This window comes from Pogoniulus pusillus, chromosome 3 (genome assembly GCF_015220805.1).
Source record: "Pogoniulus pusillus isolate bPogPus1 chromosome 3, bPogPus1.pri, whole genome shotgun sequence".
NCBI lineage: Eukaryota > Metazoa > Chordata > Aves > Piciformes > Lybiidae > Pogoniulus > Pogoniulus pusillus.
This window is the reverse complement of record NC_087266.1, coordinates 6,866,907-6,888,873: the sequence shown is the minus strand read 5'-3', so window position 1 is coordinate 6,888,873 and position 21,967 is coordinate 6,866,907. Positions and strand designations below refer to the sequence as shown.

The following is a 21,967-nucleotide window of genomic DNA, read 5'->3' as shown; positions in this document are numbered from 1 at the left end:
GCCTATGAGGGAGTGAAAGCAGCTTCTGAAGTGATTGGAACTGAGTCACAATTGCTTTTAGCTCCTAGACTGCCAGTTCTTAACTGGATGTTCAAGGGCAAAGGTTCATCACCACATCATGCCACAGATGCAACCTGGTCTAAATGGATGGCTTTGATAACCCAGCGAGCACGAATGGGTAATCTTGACCGACCTGGTCTGGTGGAGGTGATCACCAACTGGCCGGAAGGCACAGACTGTTCCAAACCTCCAGAGGAGAAAATAACTCGTGCTGAGGAAGCTCCTCCCTATGGTGATCTCTCTGATCAGGAAAAGAACTATGCTTTGTTCACAGATGGTTCCTGTCGTCTTGTTGGGAACAAGCGAATATGGAAGTCAGCGGTTTGGAGTCCAACCAGGAGAGTTACCGAAACGAAAGATGGCGAAGGAGAATCCAGTCAGTTCGCTGAGGTAAAAGCTGTTCAACTTGCTCTTGATGTGGCTGAACGTGAGAATTGGCCTATCCTTTACCTCTACACCGACTCGTGGATGGTAGCCAATGCTCTATGGGGTTGGCTAAAGGACTGGAAGAAGAATGGTTGGCAGAGGAAAGGAAAGCCTATTTGGTGTGCTGATCTATGGCAGGACATTGATGCACGGCTGGAGAGAACTCCAGTGAAGGTGCGGCACGTAGATGCACACATGCCTAAGAGCAGAGCAACTGAGGAACATCAACATAACCAGAAGGCAGATCAAGCTGCTAAGATTGCTCAAGCTGATACTAACTCTGATCTTGACATTGACCTTGATTGGAAACACCGAGGTGAACTGTTCTTAGCTCGGTGGGCCCATGACTCATCTGGACATCAAGGCAGAGATGGAACATACCGATGGGCTCGCGATAGGTCAATTGACTTGTCCATGGATGCTATCACCCAAGTCATCTATGACTGTGACATTTGTGCTGCTATTAAGCAGGCTAAGCGAATCAAGCCCTTATGGTATGGTGAGAGATGGTCAAAGTACAAGTATGGTGAAGCCTGGCAGATTGACTACATCACTTTACCTCGATCTCGTTCTGGCAAGCAGTATGTGCTGACGATGGTAGAAGCCAGCACTGGATGGTTGGAAACCTATCCAGTTCCACATGCTACTGCACGTAACACCATTGTTGGTTTGGAGAGACAGATCTTGTGGAGACATGGAACTCCAGAGAGAATTGAGTCAGACAATGGTACTCATTTCAAGAATAATCTTGTAAAAAACTGGGCCAAAGAGCATGGTATTGAATGGATCTATCACATACCCTACTATGCACCAGCTTCAGGGAAGATTGAACGCTACAATGGTTTGCTGAAAACCACCCTAAAAGCCATGGGGGGTGGAACTCTGAAAAACTGGGACAAACATTTAGCACAAGCTACCTGGTTGGTAAATAGTAGAGGTTCAGTAAACAGAGCAGGACCTGCACAATCAGATTTGGTCCAAACAGTAGACGGTGATAAAGTTCCTGTTGTACATGAAAAGAATCTGTTAGGGAAAACTGTTTGGGTATTTTCTCCTTCGGGTGAAGGGAAACCTGTCCGAGGGGTGGTGTCTGCTGAAGGTCCTGGTCATACATACTGGGTAATGCAGGAGAATGGTGAAATCCAGTGTATTCCACAGAGAAATTTAACCTTAGCTGAGAGAGTTTAAATTCAAGTTGTTAGGAGTTTTCTGTTCTAGGTAACATCGGCGCCCAACACTGAGAGAATCTACGATAGAATCTACAGTATGTGAGCACGAACCCAACATCACCTGGGAGTCCCTGTTCCGAGCTTTTGAATCACCTACATCTGATTGAAGTGTGAACTGAACATGTATATATAGTTTTAGTGTAAATATTGGTTTAGATTAGATTGGGTAATTCTCAGCGATACTCTGAGCGAAGTAGACAAGGGGTGGATTGTGCTAGTTTGAAGCAAGCTGGAATGTTTTGGTAACAGAACTAGATAACGGGCAGTGAAATGAAAAACAATTGTGTCTACTTCTCTCACAGTCACGCTGAGAACTCTGGGAAGAAGAAAGACTTCTTCTCCATTTTGTCTCTCACTCTTGCTTTTGCCTTAGACCTGGTCACATCTCATTAACCCTGCTCCTACTAACCTTGCTCCCTAACCTCTTGGCTGCACCTCTTTTCTTCCTGAGAACTGGGGTAAGGTTGAGAGGGCCGGGGGGAGGTGTTGGGGTGGTTTGAGAGCCCCTCCTGGGGACTCAGGTTTCTGGGAGGGGAGTTGTGCTTTCATATTGTTTATCCTTTGTATATTTCTGTATATAATTGTATATAACTGTATATATTGTAAATAGCTGCTTGTAAATTCTGCTAGCTGTAAATAAATTGCTTCATCTATATTCCCAGAGGCCGTCTGAGTTAGCTGGGGCAAATACAAAGTGTGGGAGGGGCGGGGTAACCCCCAAACCATCACACCCCAACACAGAAGGAGCAGTGGAATATGTCCAAGCCAAAATGGATAAGACCATGTTTGCCCCATCAAGCCTACCACCACATATAGAATGGCTTAGGTTGGATAGGACATTGGTTGGATTTAGGTTGTAAATTGCCACTGGAATGGGCTGCCCAGGGAGGTGATCAAGAAAAAAGTGGATGAGGCACTTAGTGCCATGGTCTAGTTGACTGGACGGGGCTAGGTGATAGGTTGGACTGGATGATCCTGGAGGTCTTTTCTAACCTGGTTGATTCTATGACCACAGAGATCACCTACTCCAACCTCCCTGCCATAGGTAGGGATACCTTACAGCTAGACTCTGCTGCTCAAGGCCTTACCCAACTCGGCCCTGAATATCCCTAGGGAAGAGAAATCCAAAACCTCCCGGGGCAACCTATTCCAGAGTCTTACTACTCTCACACTGAAGAGCTTCTTTCTAAAATCCAGTCTAAATCTACCCTCCTTCATCTTAAAACCATTCTCCCTTGTCCAAGTGCTAGAGAGTCCCTCTCCTTTTTGATGGGGAAATCAATGCAGAATACACTAGCATCAAATTCCATTCTTAACTTCATCTTCCTCCCAGCCTCTCCTCCCACTTCTCACCTCAAAACACAAGGTAATAAATTCAGATCTAAGACTTTGATTCATCTGCTACACTCCCATGGGCAACTTACACAAATTAGAATAACTTTATTGCAGTTACCAGAATTTATCCTCTGCAAGTGCAGCTTGAAAACTCATTGCCACTCCAGCCATAAGCAGTTTCATTCATTGTTTAAACCTGTAAAATTCCCTTAATTGAGACAATCAGAAAACTTTCAGTGGCCTATTTCAGCTTTTAATGATCAAAGCTGGTGAGATTTAAAAGAAAAGAATAAAAAGCTTGTTTTCAGTGACAGTAATGACCATCAATGCTTTCTGTAGTCTCTAGTATGAACTGCTCACTTGGAAAGAAAAGAGCTACAAGTTGTGAGGAAATTAAGTGTTTCCTGCTTGATTTGAGAAGCTGATGTCTGCACTGTGACCCACAGATAAGTAGTGCATAAAAATAAAGATTCACTGACAAGCTTTAATAAGTACTTCCCTGCTTTCCTGTCCACTGAATAAGAGCTATTGTTTTTGCTTATGGACATGGTTTATAGTTTACAGCTCCTGTTTTAAATCACACTATGAAATCACTCAGGAAGAGCTGCCAAGTACTCCTGTGCTACTTAATGAGTAAAACACATATTTCAAGTAATTCACCTCAGAGACAAACATCAGCATCACTTCTCCTCTAACCACTGACTTAACTTTTAATTGGTACCAAGGGGCTCTGTAAAAAGCACTTTGTTTTTTCCTTCAGCAGAAGTAAGAAAAATAACATTCTATTATGGTGCCAGAGATCAAAACCAAACCCATCCGAACCATTTCCATACGTTACTATTCCAAGACACCAACCTGAGTCACAGTAAAATGCTGACAAAAGCTGCTGTACCTGAAAATAAAAGTTATAATCTCAACTAATTAAATGAGTGAGGCTCCAAAGCCATTTGAGCTGATAGTTCAAATGGTAATAGAGGTTATTAGTGTGAATAAAACACAGGTTGCATCCTATGATGGCTGATGCACAGTGAAGGTTGCTATTACATACACAGAGATTCAAAGGCAAGGGCATAGTAAATAGAATCATAGAATCAACCAGGTTGGAAGAGACATCCAAGATCATCCAGTCCAACCTAGCACCCAGCCCTATCCAGTCAACTAGACCATGGCACTAAGTGCCTCATCCAATCTTTTCTTGAGCACATCCAGGGACAGTGACTCCACCACCTGGAGGCAGATTTCAATGAAACAGATGAAACAATGAAAACAGATTTCAATGTGTCTTGTAGCATCACAGCTTTAAGCAGGAAAAGTCCCATTTTTCAGTAATTAATCCAGAACTGAAATGTGCCAAATGAAGCTACTGCTGGGGGTTGGTCTCTTCTCCCAGACAACCAGCAACAGAACAAGGGGACACAGTCTCAAGTTGTGCTGGGAGAGGTCTAGGCTGGATGTTAGGAGGAAGTTCTTCACAGAGAGAGTGATTGGCATTGGAATGGGCTGCCCAGGGAGGTGGTGGAGTCACTGTCCCTGGAGGTGTTCAAGAAAAGTGCCTTCACTTAGTGCCATGGTCTAGTTGACTGCATAGGGCTAGGTTAGACTGCATGATCTTGGAGGTCTCTTCCAACCTGGTTGATTCTATGAACTATCTTTATAAAGGAGTTCATAGAATCACAGAATTCTATGATTCTATAAGTTTTAGGCCTATGGTTGAAAACTACTCCATTAACACAACAGGAGCTTATAATTGTGGTACAAATGTCTTTAGTGGCACTCATTTACATACCACAGCGACAACCTGAAATGCTGAAAAGTGATGAATTGCATTAAATTCAATTGCATTTAATTAATTGCATTAAAGATACCTTGCTCTGTCATTCCAAGCTTCCTTCTTGCAAGCACAACAGTTGCAACAGTAGTTTAAAGAGTAAAATTACATCCTTAGTTTGGATTAAATTAAGGCAAAATTCTTATTGAAAAGGTGACCCAATCTCTTTACAATTTCTCTTACTCTGCACATTCATCCCAGCCAACCTGGTTGGTTTTTGATGTAACACTGATTTTCTGCTAGCACAGGAATATACTGGCTTTAAATTGTCCCTTCCTGTAAAACAGAAAGGATCACATCTGCAAAATATATATATATAACTTTGCTTCTCTTTTGCAGTTCCTTCTCAAATTCTGTTTTCTGGCTTGGGACTTGCACTTGAATATTCTTACTTTCAAACAAGACTTTAATCTTCAGTCTAACACAAAATAGGTTATTAAAGGCTGAAAAGGTAAATTGCATTACTTTATAACCTTCATTGCTTTGAAACTTCAACATAGCTTCCTTTCCTGTACACACAGCACAATGTGTTTCAGAGCACAAAGACTTGCATATGAATTTACTGAGCTATGAAATACTGACATAAGTATGAAATTAGGAAGTTAACAAGTGCAATCAGAATTCATCTTCTGGAAAGAGCCACATAATTAACACATATTAGTTCACAGGGCAATCTGACTGAAGGACCAGGCTCAGTGAATTGCTGATCAGAAGTTCATTTGTACTTGTTACGCTGGCTCTCAAAATCCTAGCAGCTCACAAAGCAAGTGATGTGCTTACAAAACGTGGCTGGTTTTCTTTCAGCACATGAAGTCTCACACACCCATCAATTACCAATTTGACTGAAAAGAGATACCATAGCCACTCTCTTTTCTAGAAAGACAGCTTATCACTGGGAAGCCTTCAAACATCAGGAAATCTCAGGCATCATCCTCTCAGCAGTACTGCACTTAAACCATCACATGTTCTTGGGCTATGTTTTTTGTAACACTGATGTGTGTCAAACACAGCAATGCAAAGGTGCAAGATAAGGATTCACAAAGGTCAGTAAAAGCTGCCTGACTCCAGGCTCTTCTTGCTACAATATTTCTGCTTGGGCAGACAGAAGTAGACGGTTCTGAGATGGATGCCTCATCAAGCCCTTGCATTGAATTTTAATTGTGGTCATGAATCTCAAAGAAGCCACTCAGTGGTCATCTTGCTGCAGTCCTGTATATGCCACATATCATCTTCTCTAAAATGCAGGTTTGGATGGGTTAATTTAAACACTCAAATCACAAGCAACCTTTTAGCAAGAAGGCTAGCAAAACAGAAGTGGGAATAGCCTTGCCTACAAAAGCCACACCAGTACATCAGAAGAGCTGGAAAGGAGACCAACTTCTGCATACAAATGTAAAGATGTGGCTGATAGCAGTTTCCCCTTCAACAGCCATCTAGGTCAGCATGAGGTACCTTTACACTGGGGTAATGCAGTTCATGCACTGGAGAGAGATGAAAGGCATGGGTTACTTCTGGGAGAGGGGGGGAATAAATCACATCCCTAAGCCAAAGTAATTAGAGCTGCTAAGGACATATACAGGCCAGCAAGCAAGCTAAGCTCCTTGTCACACTGACACAGGCATTGCTTGACTCTTCCTCAGTATTCTGGACTTTAGCCCCTATCATCAGAGATGTTTCATGCTTAAAATGGCAAGCAAGTGGAAGTTAAATGTGAGTGAGTGTTGGGCTGAACTCTGACCCTGATATTTCTCCATTTTTATGAAAGCAATAAAGGCTGACATCAAACTCAAACAGTGATGCAGATCTATAAAGCCTTCAAGGCAAGAAGCTGCAATTCCACCATGAAAATTTTCAGCTTCTGGAAGTCACCTCTCCAGCAGGTAACATGAACACTGCTCACAGTGCCCAAGAGGTATTTATAAGCAACATGCAAGAAAGCCACTTAGGCTTTTCAAAGTTTTCTTTTGTGTATCAAATATTTACAGAGATTATCAACATGAATGAGCATATAGAATGTTTGCAGCAGCAAAAATACTTGTCATATTATGAAACAGTTTTATATAAACACTGTCAACTGATGTTGAAAACCAAAGGGAGAAACAAGAATTGAAACAGGAAGTTCAGCTAAGAAAGACAGAGGAACACAGACCAGAAAGAGATGATTCATGCCACAAGCTACTATAATGTAAATAATTAATCTTCATCATTCCTGGGAGGTGGCAAAGTATCACCACTCCTATTTAATACACTAATCATGGTATTTGTGTTCCACTGAAGATTTCCAGATAGGAGCACTCAGTGCACACCTCAAAAGGCCTAAAGATTTGCCTGTTAGGTCATAGAATCAACCAGGTTGGAAGAGACCTCCAAGATCATCCAGTCCAACCTAGCACACAGCCCTAGCCAGTCAACTAGACCATGGCACTAAGTGCCTCAGCCAGGCTTTGCTTCAACACCTCCAGGGATGGTGACTCCACCACCTCCCTGGGCAGCCCATTCCAATGCCAATCACTCTCTCTGCCAACACCTTCCTCCTAACATCCAGCCTAGACCTCTCCCAGCACAACTTGAGACTGTGTCCCCTTGTTTTGTTGCTGGGTGCCTGGGAGAAGAGCCCAACCCTCACCTGGCTACAACCTCCCTTCAGGTAGTTGCAGACAGCAATGAGGTCACCCCTGAGCCTCCTTTTCTCCAGGGTAAACACCCCCAGCTCCCGCAGCCTCTCCTCACAGGGTTTGTGTTCCAGGCCTCTCACCAGCTTTGTTGCCCTTCTCTGGACATGTTCCAGCACCTCAACATCTTTCTTGAATTGAGGAGCCCAGAACTGGACACAGTACTCGAGGTGTGGCCTGACCAGTGCTGAGTACAGGGGAAGAATAACCTCCCTTGTCCTACTGGCCACACCATTCCTGATGCAGGCCAGGATGCCATTGGCTCTCTTGGCCACCTGGGCACACTGCTGGCTCATCTTCAGCTACTATCTACCAGTGCCCCCAGGTCCTTTTCCTCCTGGCTGCTTTCCAGCCACTCTGTCCCCAGCCTGCAGCATTGCTTGGGGTTGTTGTGGCCAAAGTGCAGAACTCTGCATGTTATGCTACTGATAAAAAGCAGCCTTATGCTCTCCACATGACTCAACCTCTTACGCTAACACCACATCTTTCAAGTGCCATGCAACAGCATTCAAACCTCTTATAGATGAAAACATTACATCAATATAAACATATCTCCTACCATGTTCAGCAATACCACTAAGTACCTGGGCAAGGCAAGTAAGGATTTCAATGCCTGTGAATAGGATCCCTCTTCCCCTCAGCAGCCACTCTCAGCAAACATGATTTTTCTTGACATATGGGAGGAAAAAGACATCGTAGAGTGAAGGGAGAAAGATGTGGCATCTGCTTTACAACAGGATCTTACCAGAACTCTTTCCTCTCTTCTTTCAGCATTTATCTACCTCCTAAAATCCCCAGATCTCAGGCACCTGGCAGCTTTGCCACTTTGCTGGCAGATGGAGGGCGCAAGGACCATCTCTGCCGCCAGCTGAGTACAACTGGGTGATACTACAACCCAGAGAGGGACAGAGGTTTAACAGCACGGTGACAAAGGGTGGCTCAGACCACGGCACAGAATTGGTATCACTGATACTATGACACTATTGTGCAACGACTGATGTGACAGAACAAGTAAGTGTCACACTTAGTTACAACACTACTGCAGAATTGACACCCTGGCCAATGCTGACCACAGAACGTGGGAGGTGTCTGCAGTATGTTACCAAAATAAGCTTCAGGGCTCTTGTAGGAGCTGATGGAGGGACTCAAATCTCAACTCACTAGAGCAGGCACATCAAGCTTTCCTCTTTTCTTTATTCCATCCTAAGTTCACCTTCTACAAATGAAGCAAGGAATTCAATCTATACATCATCCAAGATGCCAGTGAACTCAACGCCCACTACTCCCTAAGTGGACCAGGGCATGAAATTCAGATGCAGGCAACAGGCCTGATTCTAATCAAACCAGATAAAACTTCTTGTAAAAGGCACCCTTACCTCCCCTGCAAAAATCAAGCCCATGTCTTGTAAGGCTGAAGAGCGCAACGCCCAACACAGTAGTGCAGCTGAAGTCTCATCAGACCACAGCAAAGTGGAGCAGCAGAATCACCTCTTTCCCACCTGCCGGCCACGCTTCTCTTGATGCAGCCCAGGCTACAGCCGACTTTCTGGGCTGCAAGTACACACTGCTACCTCACACACCGCTTTTACTTCACCAATAACCCCAGGTCCTTTTCCGCAATGCTGTTCTCATCCCGCTCAGCCGTTGTTTGTGCTCGGGACCCACAGAGCCCTGTGCAAGGGCTTCCCCTCACCCCGGCCCAGGACAGCTGCTCCCGGCATAACTCCGCTAGCGCGGAAAACAGTTTAGCATCGGGAGCGGCCCAGACGCGCCGTTAGAGAGGAAGCAGGAGCCGCTGCCCCGGCCCGCGGCGGGCTCCTACCTGCTGTGTGAGGTAGCGAGTGAGGTAGGGGCCAGTCGACTGCGCGGTACCCCAGCGGCGGTGGCGGGAGAAGAAGGCGCCGGCCGTGCCGGTCAGCAGAAGAAACAGCAAATGCCGCAGCATGGCCAGCAGTCCCAAGGGCCGGCCGCCGCCCCGCCGATTTATAGCGGCCCCGCTGCCCCCGCCCGCGGGCTGCCCCAGGCCGGCCCCCGCGGACAGCCCCAGGCCGGCCCCCGCGGGCAGCCCCAGGCCGGCCCCCGCGGGCAGCCCCAGGCCGGCCCCCGCGGGCTGCCCCAGGCCGGCCCCCGCGGGCTGCCCCAGGCCGGCCCCCGCGGGCGGCAGGACCCGGAGCGCGGAGCGAGGCCGCGCGGGCGCCCCCAGCAGGCAGCGCCCTGGGAGCCGCCGCCGGCGGGGCGGGGTTAGTCCCGCACGTGCGGGGGCGGGCACTGCGGAGCGGGGCTCTCCGATTGGCTGCCGGTCGGAAGCGCCTCTGGCGCAGCGGCTCGGGGCGGGCTGCGGCGGCCTGGAGAGGGGAGCTCGGCCGCGCGGCGCCCTGCAGCGAGGCGGCGATTGGCTGTTTGGCGCACGTGACCCGCTCTCGCCGCGCAGCGCTGCCTATCAGGGGCTGGCACCTTATTGGCGAGCGGAGCGGCGCTGCCGCCAGGCTGCCTCACGATTGGGCGACCGCCGCCGAGGCCCCTCCCCCCGTGACCCGCCCTGCCGCCTTCCGTGCTTGGCGCCGCGCTTGGGGCGCTGCGGCTGTGCGGCGCGGCGGGGGCTTGCTGCGGGCCGGGGGAGCGGGCACGGGAGCCGCCTCCCGGCGTTTTCTTTCTCTGCGGGCTGCCCACTCCCTTGCCGGCAGCCCTGTCGTTTGCCTTGAAGCGCGGAGCTTGGCACCAGGAGACGGAGGCTCCGTTTGGTGACGAGGTGCTGGAACAGGCACATAGGTAAGAACAGTCATACTTGGTAACTGAAGCGTTCTCCGAGTGCCGAGCAAAGCTCTCAGTGCCCGCGGCACGGCTAAGTGTAGCGTTCAGCGCGGCTTGGGCTCTGGACATGCCCGAGCAAAACACTCTCAGGGCAATGAGTGGGTTGAGAGCAGCGCTTGGGGGTGCTGGTGGCTAAAAAATCGAGTAACTGAAGTACAAAGAACTGAAAAACTGCGTGTGAGCAGCTCTGTTCTGGCAAACAGAGGATGTAGAACCTGCTTGAACGGGGCCAGAGCCCACGAAGATCACAGGGTCATAGAATCAGCCAGGCTGCAAGAGACCTCCGAGGTCATCCAGTCCAACCTAGCACCCAGCCCTAGCCAGTCAACTAGACCATGGCACTAAGTGCCTCAGCCAGGCTTTGCTTCAACACCTCCAGGGATGGTGACTCCACCACCTCCCTGGGCAGCCCATTCCAATGCCAGTCACTCTCTCTGGCAACAATTTCCTCCTAACCTCCAGCCTAGACTTCCCCCAGCACAACTTGAGACTGTGTCCCCTTGTTCTGTTGCTGGTTGCCTGGCAGAAGAGACCAACCTCCACCTGGCTACAACCTCCCTTCAGGTAGTTGTAGACAGCAATGAGGTCACCCCTGAGCCTCCTCTTCTCCAGGCTGCACACCCCCAGCTCCCTCAGCCTCTCCTCACAGGGCTGTGTTCCAGGCCTCTCACCAGCTTTGTTGCCCTTCTCTGGACACATTCCAGCACCTCAACATCTCTCTTGAATTGAGGAGCCCAGAACTGGATACAGGACTCAAGGTGTGGCCTGACCAGTGCTGTGGACAGGGGCAGAATAACCTCCCTCAACCTACTGGCCACACTGTGCCTGATCCAGTCCAGGATGCTATTGGCTCTCCTGGCCACCTGGGCATTTCTCATCAGAGAGATGAAACTCCTCTGCTGTGAAGAGAGCTTGTGAGAGAGCTGAGATTATTCAGCCTGGAGAAGGCTCCAGGGAGACTTTATTGCAGCCTTTCAGTACTTGAAGGAGGAAAGGACTTTTCATGAGGCAGTATAGTGATAGGACAAGGAGTAACACCTTTAGACCAGACAAGGACAGATACTGATTAGATATAAGGACGAACTTCTTTACTATTTGGGTGTCAAGGCACTGAAACAGGTTGCTCAGGCAAGTTGCAGATGCCCCATCTCTGTAAGTGTTCAGGGTCAGATTGGCTGGGACTTTCTGCAGCCTGATCTAGTGGAAAGTGTCTGTGTCAGTGGCAGGGGTACTAGAACTCAATGGTCTTCAAGATCCCTTCCAACCCAAACCATTCTGTGATTCTATGGCAGTGAGTGACAGGGGTGGAGTGTAGCTAATCCAGCTTTCAGCATCCTTGTGCTGTGTCTGCTTCCAGCTGGTGTGGTGGCATCTCCTTGTTGGCTTCTGGGGATGTCATGGGGCTGGAGTGGGAGGAGGCTGCTCATTAAGTGGTAAAAACTGCAGTGTGAGGCCTGTTACAGCTCTTCTTGTGTGCTTTGGGTTTTTTTCTTAGGAAGAGTTTAAAGCAATGAGCCCACGAGAGGGCACCAGGCACTGATGGAAATCTCAGTGAGACTTCAGGGCTGTGGAAGAGGAAAGCTCTTTGGAGGCTGGCGGTGGGGAGCACCTGGAGGCTCGTGTGATTCCCGGCCTGGGTATGTGGGTTCAGAGGTTTGACTTGGAGCATGTAAAGCACAACAGATCTGTTTGTCCTATCCTTTCTCAGCTTATGTCCAGATAACCACTACTATATTTCTACCAAAGAGAAAGAGAGATGCAGATCTTGAGTCTGTCTGCTCTTACCAGATTTTGTGTAAATACATATAGGCTGTGCTTTATTTCCCATATTCCAGTGGGAATACTTCATATACCTGAAGTATTTGCTGTGTTTTCAAAGGGTTGTGGGTTTTGTTCCATTTAAATTCTGCAGATTTTAAAGAAGGTCACCTGGGAGCCTCCTCTTCTCCAGACTCAACAGCCCCAACTCTTTCAGTCTGTCTCCATAGCGGAGCTGCTCCAGCCCTCTGATCATCCTTCTGGCCCTTTTTTGGACATGCTCCCCTCTTGTAATGGAGGCTCCAGAACTCAATGCAGTACTCCAGGTGGGGTCTCACCATCCAAAATGAGAACTCTGAACCATTTGCACTTATTTGTTACAGGTGATGCTGTGAGCACATGAATAGCGTGAGTGGACTCCTGTCTGCCTCTGTAATTTCCATCCAGGACACCTGCTTTGTCTATCCTGCCTGTCAAAAATGCTATTCTAGGCTGATAGTGGATTCTAGGAGGTATGTCCTGTTTTGAGGGGCATTATCTGTCAAAGGCCTCGGGGGGAATCTCTGTTAGCTGAACACAAGTTAAAACAAATTGGTGAGAATCCATCCATCTCAGAAATAAGTGCTAGTTCCTCATATTTGTTACTTATCCCTGTTTAGATCTCTTTGTATTCCAGCAGCAGCTAGGAGGTCATTATGGATCAAGAATGCTGTTGCATTCAGTGCCATGCCTTATCAAATGGCAGCTTAGGGTAATAAATGATGTGTTAACAGCTTCCCAGTGCATCCCCTGCAGTCCAGTTTCTTCAGTGCTGGTTGAAAGCCCCTCCAAATCAAGTCCTAATTTTTAAGAGTCTTGCCATTTTATAAGTGCTGTGCCTCAGGTCTGATGCATCAGCAAGTCCTGTATGACTCTTCCATGTACTGTGTGTCCAGAAATGCTTGGGCTTTTGGTTTTAATCCCGCTGTTATATGAAGTCTATGACACACAGAGCAGTAAATCAATCACTGTTAACACAAAGGGGAAGGAGCTGACTTTGTAAAGCAAGAATACCTGTTGTTTGAGATGCTGAAGTAAAAGGTTGCAGCAGCTGGCACTGTTAAGTATTATACTTGAGCTACAGGAAGAAAATTCTCAAACCAGAACAAAACCTGAAAAGTGGGGTGCAGGGAACTCAAAATTACTCCCCAGCAGGTCATTCAAAGCCCACTGTATCACCCACTTCACAACAGGCCAGCATTTAATAAACCAGTAAAAGAAGCCAGAGGGATTCTGTCATGATACAGACCCCTTGCTGAGCCTGTCATAAGATCAAATGCCTCGAGGAGTAAAGAAGAAGAATGAATCTTTGTGCTAGTTTGAGCCTAGCTGGGATATTTTAGTGAGAGGAACTCGATTATAGGGTGTGAAAAGGAAACAGTGGTGATGTCTGCTTCACTCATAGGCTTGCTGAGATGTATAAAAACAAGAACACAAAGAAAGATAAGGGAGTTGCTTTCTGGCTTTGGCTGCTTCCCTTCTCTCTCTAACCTGCTGTCTAACTAATCCATCTGCTTCCTAACCCCCCTGGTCTATTCTCCAAACTCACCTTGAACATAAGGCAAATTCTGAGATAAGGTAGAGGGGTGGAAAGGAGGTGGAAGGGTGGTTGGGAGCCCCTCCTGGGGACTCAGGTTTCTGGGAGGGCTGTTGTGTGTCTGTATTACTTTTTGACTTGTGTATTTCTCTATATAGCTGTATATATTGTAAACATCTGTTTGTATATTGTGCTAAGCTGTAAATATAGCTTCAGTCTTTAATTTCCAGCCACTGAGTCTAGTCTGGGTGATCTTCCTTAAGTGTGTGGGGGCAGGTAACACCCAAACCATCACAATCTTAAACGTTTGTAAGAGAATATTTGATACAGTGTAGTAGTATTGCTTTCAGCTGCGCATAAGTTCTTACCTCAGCAGTGATTAGCAGAAGTTCATACACTCAATCTTTTTTATCCTTTTACTGCCTTGTCAGGTTTAACTGTCTAAAATGTGGCTGCACAGGTGAAGCTAAAGATGCAAGCTACAGATATAGATTGTCCTTAAAGGTTGCTGACACTCGTGATTTGTTTGACATTACCGTGTTTGGAAGTTGCTTAGAGCCGTTCTTTGGGGTCGCCGCAGCAAACCTGCAGAGGTAAGGACCAGCTTGTGCCTAGCTGGATAGCTGCTGCTTTTTCTTCAGCCTAAAAAGAATGGCTGGAGGGCAGAGAAGAGGGAAGAGGCTGTGAAGTGCTCTCTTCCAGCATTTTCTTGCTGCTCATCAGCCTGAGAAAATGCTGAAGTTTAGGTTCTTCCTGAAATCGAGACATTCTGAGATGGAATCATAGAATCAGCCAGGTTGGAAGAGACCTCCAAGATCATCCAGGCCAACCTAGCACCCAGCCCTAGACAATCAACCAGACCATGGCACTAAGTGCCTCATCCAGGCTTTTCTTGAAGACCCCCAGGGACGGTGCCTCCACCACCTCCCTGGGCAGCCCATTCCAATGCCAATCACTCTCTCTGTGAAGAACTTCTTCCTAACAACCAGCCTATACCTACCCTGGCACAACTTGAGACTGTGTCCCCTTGTTCTATTGCTGGTTACCTGGGAGAAGAGGCCACCCCCCACCTGGCTACAATGCCCCTTCAGGTAGTTGTAGACAGTAATAAGATCACCTCTGAGCCTCCTCTTCTCCAGGCTAAACAGGCCCAGCTCCCTCAGCCTCTCCTCATAAGATTTGTGCTCCAGGCCCCTCACCAGCTTTGTTGCCCTTCTCTGTACTTCTGTGTAATAGAAGAGAACCTACACTTGTCTGCTGAAGGCAGCTACTGCCTGCTGAGTGAGCTACTTGGTTGGACTTCTTCCTTGTGTCCTTCCTTCTTAATTTGGTATTTAATGAATTTCCTTTGTTCAATCTCATCATTGCTAAGCAAATTGATTTAGACATGTTTTTTCCTCAAGATTTTAGAATTCAAATGTTCAGGTAAAGAACCTGAACATTTTTAACAGTGTGGAGGGAGGTAGCAGCCAGGTGGGGGTTGGTCTCTTCTGCCAGATAACCAACAATAGAACAAGGGGCACAGTCTCAAGCTGTGCCAGGGCAGGTCTAGGCTGGATGTTAGGAGGAAGTTCTTCCCAGAGAGAGTGATTGGCATTGGAATGGGCTGCCCAGGGAGGTGGTGGAGTCACTATCCCTGGAGGTCTTAAAGAAAACCCTGGATGGGACACTCAGTGCCATGGTCTAGCTGACTGGCTAGGGCTGGGTGCTAGGTTGGCCTGGATGATCTTGGAGGTCTCTTCCAACCTGGTTGATTCTATGATTAAAAAAAATATCATGCACCTCTCTGGAGATATTCAAGACCTGTCTGGACGCATTCCCATGTGATCTGGTATAGATGGTGCTGCTGTGGCAGGGGGTTTGGACTAGGTGGTCTTTTGAGGTCCTTTCCAGCCTTTTAACATTCTGTGGTTCTCTGATATGACTTTTAATCAATGTGATCAGATCTTCCTTTAGAAAGAAGAGGTTTCAAAGAAAATCATTTCAGTCCCCAGAGCCTGACCACCCACATTTTAAGCTCCAGATTTTCTGATATATGGAGCTGCTAGGATGGGATGTTGAGGTGTATTCACAGAATCAACCAGGTTGGAAGAGACCTCCAAGATCATCCAGTCCAACCTAGCACCCAGCCCTATCCAGTCAACTAGACCATGGCATTAAGTGCCTCAGCCAGGCTTTTCTCGAACACCTCCTTGTCTTGTGTTATCACTGGCTCAAAGGTGAACACGTGGAAAAACCCAGATCAGCAGCATTCATGACATACTGATGGCAGGCATTCTACACTAGACTGCTGTGTAAAACAAGAGTTGTTTGCATGTTTTCATATGGATGGTGCTATTGCTGTAAAGGTGGAGGCAGAAAGGATGTGTAAGCAATAGCAGCATAGCGACAGCATTCTGCTGTCATTGTGTTGATAGAGAAGTGGTAGCTAGGCAGGGAGCACCTGAAGGTTGTGTGTATATTAAACCTGTCAGAGTTTATTCAATCTCACTAACAAATTAAACAACCAGATTTATAGGTTCAAGGTTTCCTGCTTTCCCCTGTGTTTAGTTTAAGCTACCCCAGTATCTTCTCTTTAGCCTGTCTCCTACCTATACTACAGCTAAGATGCTATGTAAGCTTCCTCTGTTAGTCCAGTACCTCTCTCTGTTTTTACTCAAGGTGTATTCAAGACTTCAATCAGCTGTCAGGAGAAGCTAACACAGATGCATCTCCAGGAGTGCTGGTTCAAGCAGTGGAAACCTGTTTCATTGGAAGAAGATTCATATTTGGAGTGAAGGTAAATTTAATCCACATTAGTCTTCTATAGTGACTTTTTTTTCCCTTAGCTTGTAGCCAGCTTGGGGCATAGAATGAGTGATCAAAGCATCCTGCACAACATACTTTTTGGAATTGGAGGGAAATTTAAGGCTAAGACACGGGAAGGATTCTGCTTCTCTTCCCCCAGACTTCTGTATTATCTTAAATGATTCCCATCCGAAAGTCAGCTTGAATGGCAGTAGTCAAGCTTGACAGCTTGTCAAGGCTGTTCTGCAGAGAACCTGAGCAGTGCCAGCTCCTGTGCATATCAGTAACAGCTTGGAGTCTGTAAAAAAACCCATGTACATCTCAAGCAAGAAGCAGATTGTCTTTTCAAGCACTGCTCTACCTTTCCTGTGCTGCACAGTCTCCTGGTGTCTGAAGTGCAAGGAGAAACACATCCCCTTGCAGCATTTTGGTATTTCTGGGTTTAAGAGCATGTTTTAAAATGCTGGTGAAACACAGCTGCTCAGCATATGCATCTGTGGCTCTTTTATGAGTTGAACAGATTTTGAACTATTAGTTCTTAATAATATTTCCATAGAAACAGTCTTCTGAGTTCTCTCCAAGTGGCGCTTGTGAGTCATTCATATTAGGAAGTCTGTGAGCTAAATCCTACCTGGCAGGTGTTTTTCTGCTTCCACAGGTAGCATGATGTTTGTATCTGAGCTGAGGTTTATCTAATGCACAGCAGGTTAAGTAATACCACTTGGAGGAGTTTATAGATTAACTTCACTTAGCTGGAATTATTCACCAGGTCTCTAGGTGTGATGGCTGCACAAACAGAAGTAATCCTACACGTCACACACAGTATCACACAGTATCACCAAGGTTGGAAGAGGCCTCACAGATCAAGTCCAACCCTTTACCACAGAGCTCAAGGCTAGACCATGGCACCAAGTGCCACGTCCAATCCTGCCTTGAACAGCCCCAGGGACGGCGACTCCACCACCTCCCCGGGCAGCCCATTCCAGTGTCCAATGACTCTCTCAGTGAAGAACTTTCTCCTCACCTCAAGCCTAAATCTCCCCTGGCGCAGCCTGAGGCTGTGTCCTCTCGTTCTGGTGCTGGCCACCTGAGAGAAGAGAGCAACCTCCTCCTGGCCACAACCACCCCTCAGGTAGTTGTAGACAGCAATAAGGTCACCCCTGAGCCTCCTCTTCTCCAGGCTAACCAATCCCAGCTCCCTCAGCCTCTCCTCATAGGGTTGTGCTCAAGGCCTCTCCCCAGCCTCCTCGCCCTTCTCTGGACACGCTCAAGCATCTCAGTGTCCTTCCTAAACTGGGGGGCCCAGAACTGAACACAGTACTCAAGGTGTGGTCTAACCAGTGCAGAGTACAGGGGCAGAATGACCTCCCTGCTCCTGCTGGCCACACCATTCCTGATGGGCCTTGTGGCTGCTTCTGCTCACACAAGGCCTGAACACACATTCAAAGTCTATTTATTCAGCCTTTGGCTATAGACGTTTCTATACAGTTGTGTTCAGCTATGCATACAGTTGTTCTCATCCAGATAGAACTCAGAATCAACATAACATGCTTTTTAAAGTCCTGCCTAGAAGGGTATTGTCCTCAGCTACCAGTCTTCAACCTCAACCTTGAAGACAACTGTTTGCTTTTTGGTCTCTCTGGCATTGCCAGGCCTTGAAGGGGAGGTGAAAAAGCTTTTACCCACTTGTCATAGCCTGAGATAATTCCCTCTGTTTTTTAATGTTATTTTTCACCTGCAGTTTCTGTGCGAGGAGTTTCAAGCTCTAGAAAGAATTGCAGCTAAAGCTCTTTTGAAACACTCCAGATCATTGACAAGATAAAGGCTGTAGCTTATTTGCCTTCCACAGAGGTAGCACATAGAAAATGTCATGCTGGCTTAGATAGCTGAGCTGCCAAGTTATGCATCTGGGACCACAGTGCTTCGCTTCAAGCACTGCCCAGTGCCTCCTAGATAAAAGGAAAGCAAGTGGCCTTAGGCAGCTAGCCATTTGCAGAGAGCTGCACTGGAGGAAGCCCAAAAGCACCCAGTGCCTTAAAGGGAGGAAGAAATTTTCTGTGAAGCTCTTTCTTAGACTTCTTGGTTGTTTTTCCAGTTTCAAAACTCGTCATAATTGCAACAAGCAAAGACCACTCCATAGCACTTGCCAGTGCTCATTTCCTAGGGAGTACTGCTTTGTATGACAGACTGGCTTGTTTTCTCTTCCCTGCAGACCCTAACAAAAAGTGAGACCTAAACTTAAGCCTAACTTGAGGCCTGTGTGTTTCTCTTTGGTTTGGTTTTATTGAATCCCAAAGCATTGTACTGAGGCTTTTTTTTTCCTTTAACACACCCTCCCCACACACAGGACTGTGCAAGGGAAGATGGAGGGCATTCTGCTGCCAGCAGAATCGTGCAGAACTGTTCCAGAATTAATAGAAGTACCAAAAACCTTACAGCTTGCCAGCTCTTCCTGCCAAACGCTGCTGTTAGTGGCTTTACTGTTATCAGCTGCTTCCATCGGCTCCTGCAGTCGGCAAAATCCTGGAGCGGCAATAACAGCTCATGCTTACCTGGTGCATTTGCAGCTCCCATAGATGAACCTGTCAGTGAGCTCAGCAGCTTGTCTAGCCTGAGCAGAAACTCCTGCTCTGTTCAGTCTAGTGCCAGAGAAAGTTTCTTAGGGTCCTGGCAGCAGTCCTTCAGCCTGACTTCATCTGTTGCTGAGGTAACAGCAGAAGATTTTCCTGCTCTGGAAGTGAAGGAGCTGGTGAGTGAACAGTATGAACAAGAGCAGAGGCCTCTCTCTACACAACTGTGCAGTGTAAGCCTGAACCATCACACTCTTTTGGATCCACAGTTTTTCAGCTCTTCAGTGAAGGAAAGGAATAGAGAAGATGGCAATGAATTGACTTTGCAGCCTGATCAGAGTGACAGCCTCTCTGCAACTGATGAGATAGCGTCCTCTTCAAAGACTGAGTGTTCACATGGGAACAGTTCCAGGTTATTACAACATCCCTCACAATTTGAGCTAAGAAGCACTTACACAAAAGCTAATAGTAGAAATCATTCTTGCCCAGAAAAATCCCACAACTCCCTTTTTCACAAGAGAGATTCCTCAGCACCTAGTAGCAGAAGTGCAGCTGGACTGTCTCGGGTGGACTCTGTGCTTTGGGATGACCTTCCATTCTCAGAAAGCCTTAATGAATTTTTAGCCAGGATAGAAGATGGCAAGAGTGTTGTAAGCCTTAGTGCAGGCAAACAGGCCCTTCTTGAGAGCAGTGAGCTGGATGTAAATCTTAGTAAATCATATTCCAGGCAAACCCTTGTAGCTGGTGATTTGCCTGAAGCAAGTGTCTCAGGGAGATTGTTGCCACTAGCAGAGAATAATAGCTGGGAAAACATACTGCTTGCTCGTTTTCAGTCAAACAGAACTGCTCTGAGTGCTGAGGTGTCACAGCGTGAGTCTTCATCTAGGGTTTCATCTTCAACTGATAAAGAACATGGAGCATCTTCCGTTACACCTAGCCCTCATTTACCTGTTCTGTCACCATTCTTGCCAGTTACATCAAACCCCTCTGTTCCTGAGAGCAGATCTGAGCACTCCAAAGAAGCAAGTGTTGACATTTCAAAGTCAGCATCGCCTTTTATTAGCCTGCAGTGCACTGCTGAACATGGAGAAAGCTCACCTGTAAAAGGGAGCAAGGCAGCTGCCTGTGTGCTTGCTGCACAGGACAGCTGTTTAGCTGGTGGTGGAAATAAAGACAACTCTTCTACACCAAGCCAAAGAACAGGTCTTATGTTCACAGGGGCATGGGACTTTGATCCACCCAACACTATGAGAAGGGTATATCAAAGAAAATTAAACCCATTGACAGAGCTGTCAGAAAATATCCTCAGGAGTGTTAACAGGAGAGAGATGCTGTGGAACAGTAGCTTCCCTGAAGGCAGCTACAATGCTTCTGCTGATCTCTTTGATGCAAGTGCCAGAGAGGCAGAAAAACCTGTAGAATTCTTCAATAAATTATGTAATTCTGTAATAGAAGAAGATACTTTGACAGAAAAGGTCACACCTCCTGAACTGGTGCTTTGGCCTGGAGATGGTCTCTCTAAGAGTTCAAAACTGAGCTCATCTCTGCACAGGTCTCCCCCTGATTTCAGTAAGCACAGTACACCACTAACTTACACCTTTTGTGATCCAGAATGCAGTTCAGTCAGTACTCAAGACTTTGTTCCTTATTCACAGTCAACTCCTATGACAAAACCTCTCCAGAAACTGTGGCCTGTTGCAGAAAGAAGCTCTTTAGTCACCATCTTCACCCCTAAAAACCATTCCAAACGCAAGCGGCCCAGGTCTTCCTTTCAAAACACTCTGCTGCAGCAGCTTACTGGCAGGTTAGTGAAGCAAGACAGACCAAGTAGCAGGGAAGACAGAGAAAATTACAGCTGTGCTTCACAGCAGTTCCCAAACAGCCAACCACCTGCTGACTTTGAGGAGTGGATCCCTCCATCTGCAAGCAAAAGGCTGAAAAGTGCATCCTCAAACTTGACAACAGTAAACTGGGCTGCTGCCTTGCAGTCGGCCTGTGGGCATGGTAGCAGGAGCCCTGTTTCTGAAAGCAAAGAGAGCAGAGAAAATGGTGCATGCTTCCAAAATGAGAGACTAAAGCCTGGGGATACAGCCAGGATTCTAACAACTCCTGTATCTGCAGGTGCCATCGAGCTCTCTTCTTTCAATGCTACGGTCCTGGAAGTGTGTTCCCCTCCAGAAGGCAAGAATCGTCTCTCAAATGCAAGTCGCTCGGGGGCTGTACTGGGAGGGGCAGCTGGCTGGTCTCCTGAGTTGTTCTTCCAAGCACAGACTCCTTTTTCCAGGAAGCCAAAATACTAAAAAATACTTCTAGGCTGTGGGTTTGGTTTTTTTTTTCCAGTTATATTTAAGACTTTGGGGAAGAAACCAGTAGAAGAAAAAGGACTATTGGACAATTGCAAGTTTTATGCACCTGCTGGCTTATGTTTTTCTAAGATGAGCTTTAGTTTGCAGATCCTTCTACCACAGAGGTGGGGAATACAGAATTTGCAGTTGCTCTGATCTATTGTAAGTTAACTCTAGAATGTGCAATAAAAACTTTTGTAACTGTTTGGTAGGTCTCACTTTTGTCCTGTGCAGGTAGATAAAGCATTTGAGTATTTGGTGACCTCAGGATGTTAGGGGTTAGAAGGGACCCAAGGAGATCATTGAGTCCTGCCAGAGCAGGACAATACTATCTAACACAGATGAACACATCCAGACAGGCCTTGAAAATCTCCAGAGAAGGAGACTCTACAACCTCTCTGGGGAGCCTGTTCCAGTGCTATGGGACCCTTACAGTAAAGAAGTTCCCCCTTGTGTTGAGGTGGAACCTCTTGTGCTGCAACTTACACCCATTGCTCCTTGTCCCATCCCAGGGAGCAGTGAGCAGAGCCTGTGCCCCCCCTCCTGGCCAGCCAAACACTTATCAAATCC

At 47.0% G+C, this 21,967-nt stretch overlaps 2 protein-coding genes across 3 annotated transcripts in view; one reads left to right on the top strand and one right to left on the bottom strand.

Moving 5' to 3' along the window:
- PRCP (prolylcarboxypeptidase) overlaps positions 1-9,581 on the bottom strand; it is a 58,818-nt gene extending 49,237 nt beyond the window's left edge. The window contains exon 1 of one of the 2 annotated variants that reach the window (XM_064169577.1): positions 9,373-9,581. In XM_064169577.1, coding sequence (XP_064025647.1) covers positions 9,373-9,495 — 123 coding nt within the window. In that variant the 5' untranslated portion in view covers positions 9,496-9,581. Of the gene's footprint in view, positions 1-8,926; positions 9,285-9,372 lie in introns of those variants that run through there. The other variant, XM_064169585.1, reaches the window with a different exon arrangement.
- Positions 9,582-10,107: 526 nt separating this feature from the next.
- Positions 10,108-21,603, top strand: DDIAS (DNA damage induced apoptosis suppressor). The gene is made up of 6 exons (XM_064169563.1): positions 10,108-10,319; positions 11,857-11,998; positions 12,503-12,631; positions 14,127-14,288; positions 16,357-16,474; positions 18,830-21,603. Exons 3-6 carry the CDS (start codon positions 12,519-12,521, stop codon positions 21,350-21,352), a joined length of 2,916 nt encoding a protein of 971 aa, XP_064025633.1. The 5' UTR covers positions 10,108-10,319; positions 11,857-11,998; positions 12,503-12,518; the 3' UTR covers positions 21,353-21,603.
- The last annotated feature ends 364 nt before the right edge of the window (positions 21,604-21,967 follow it).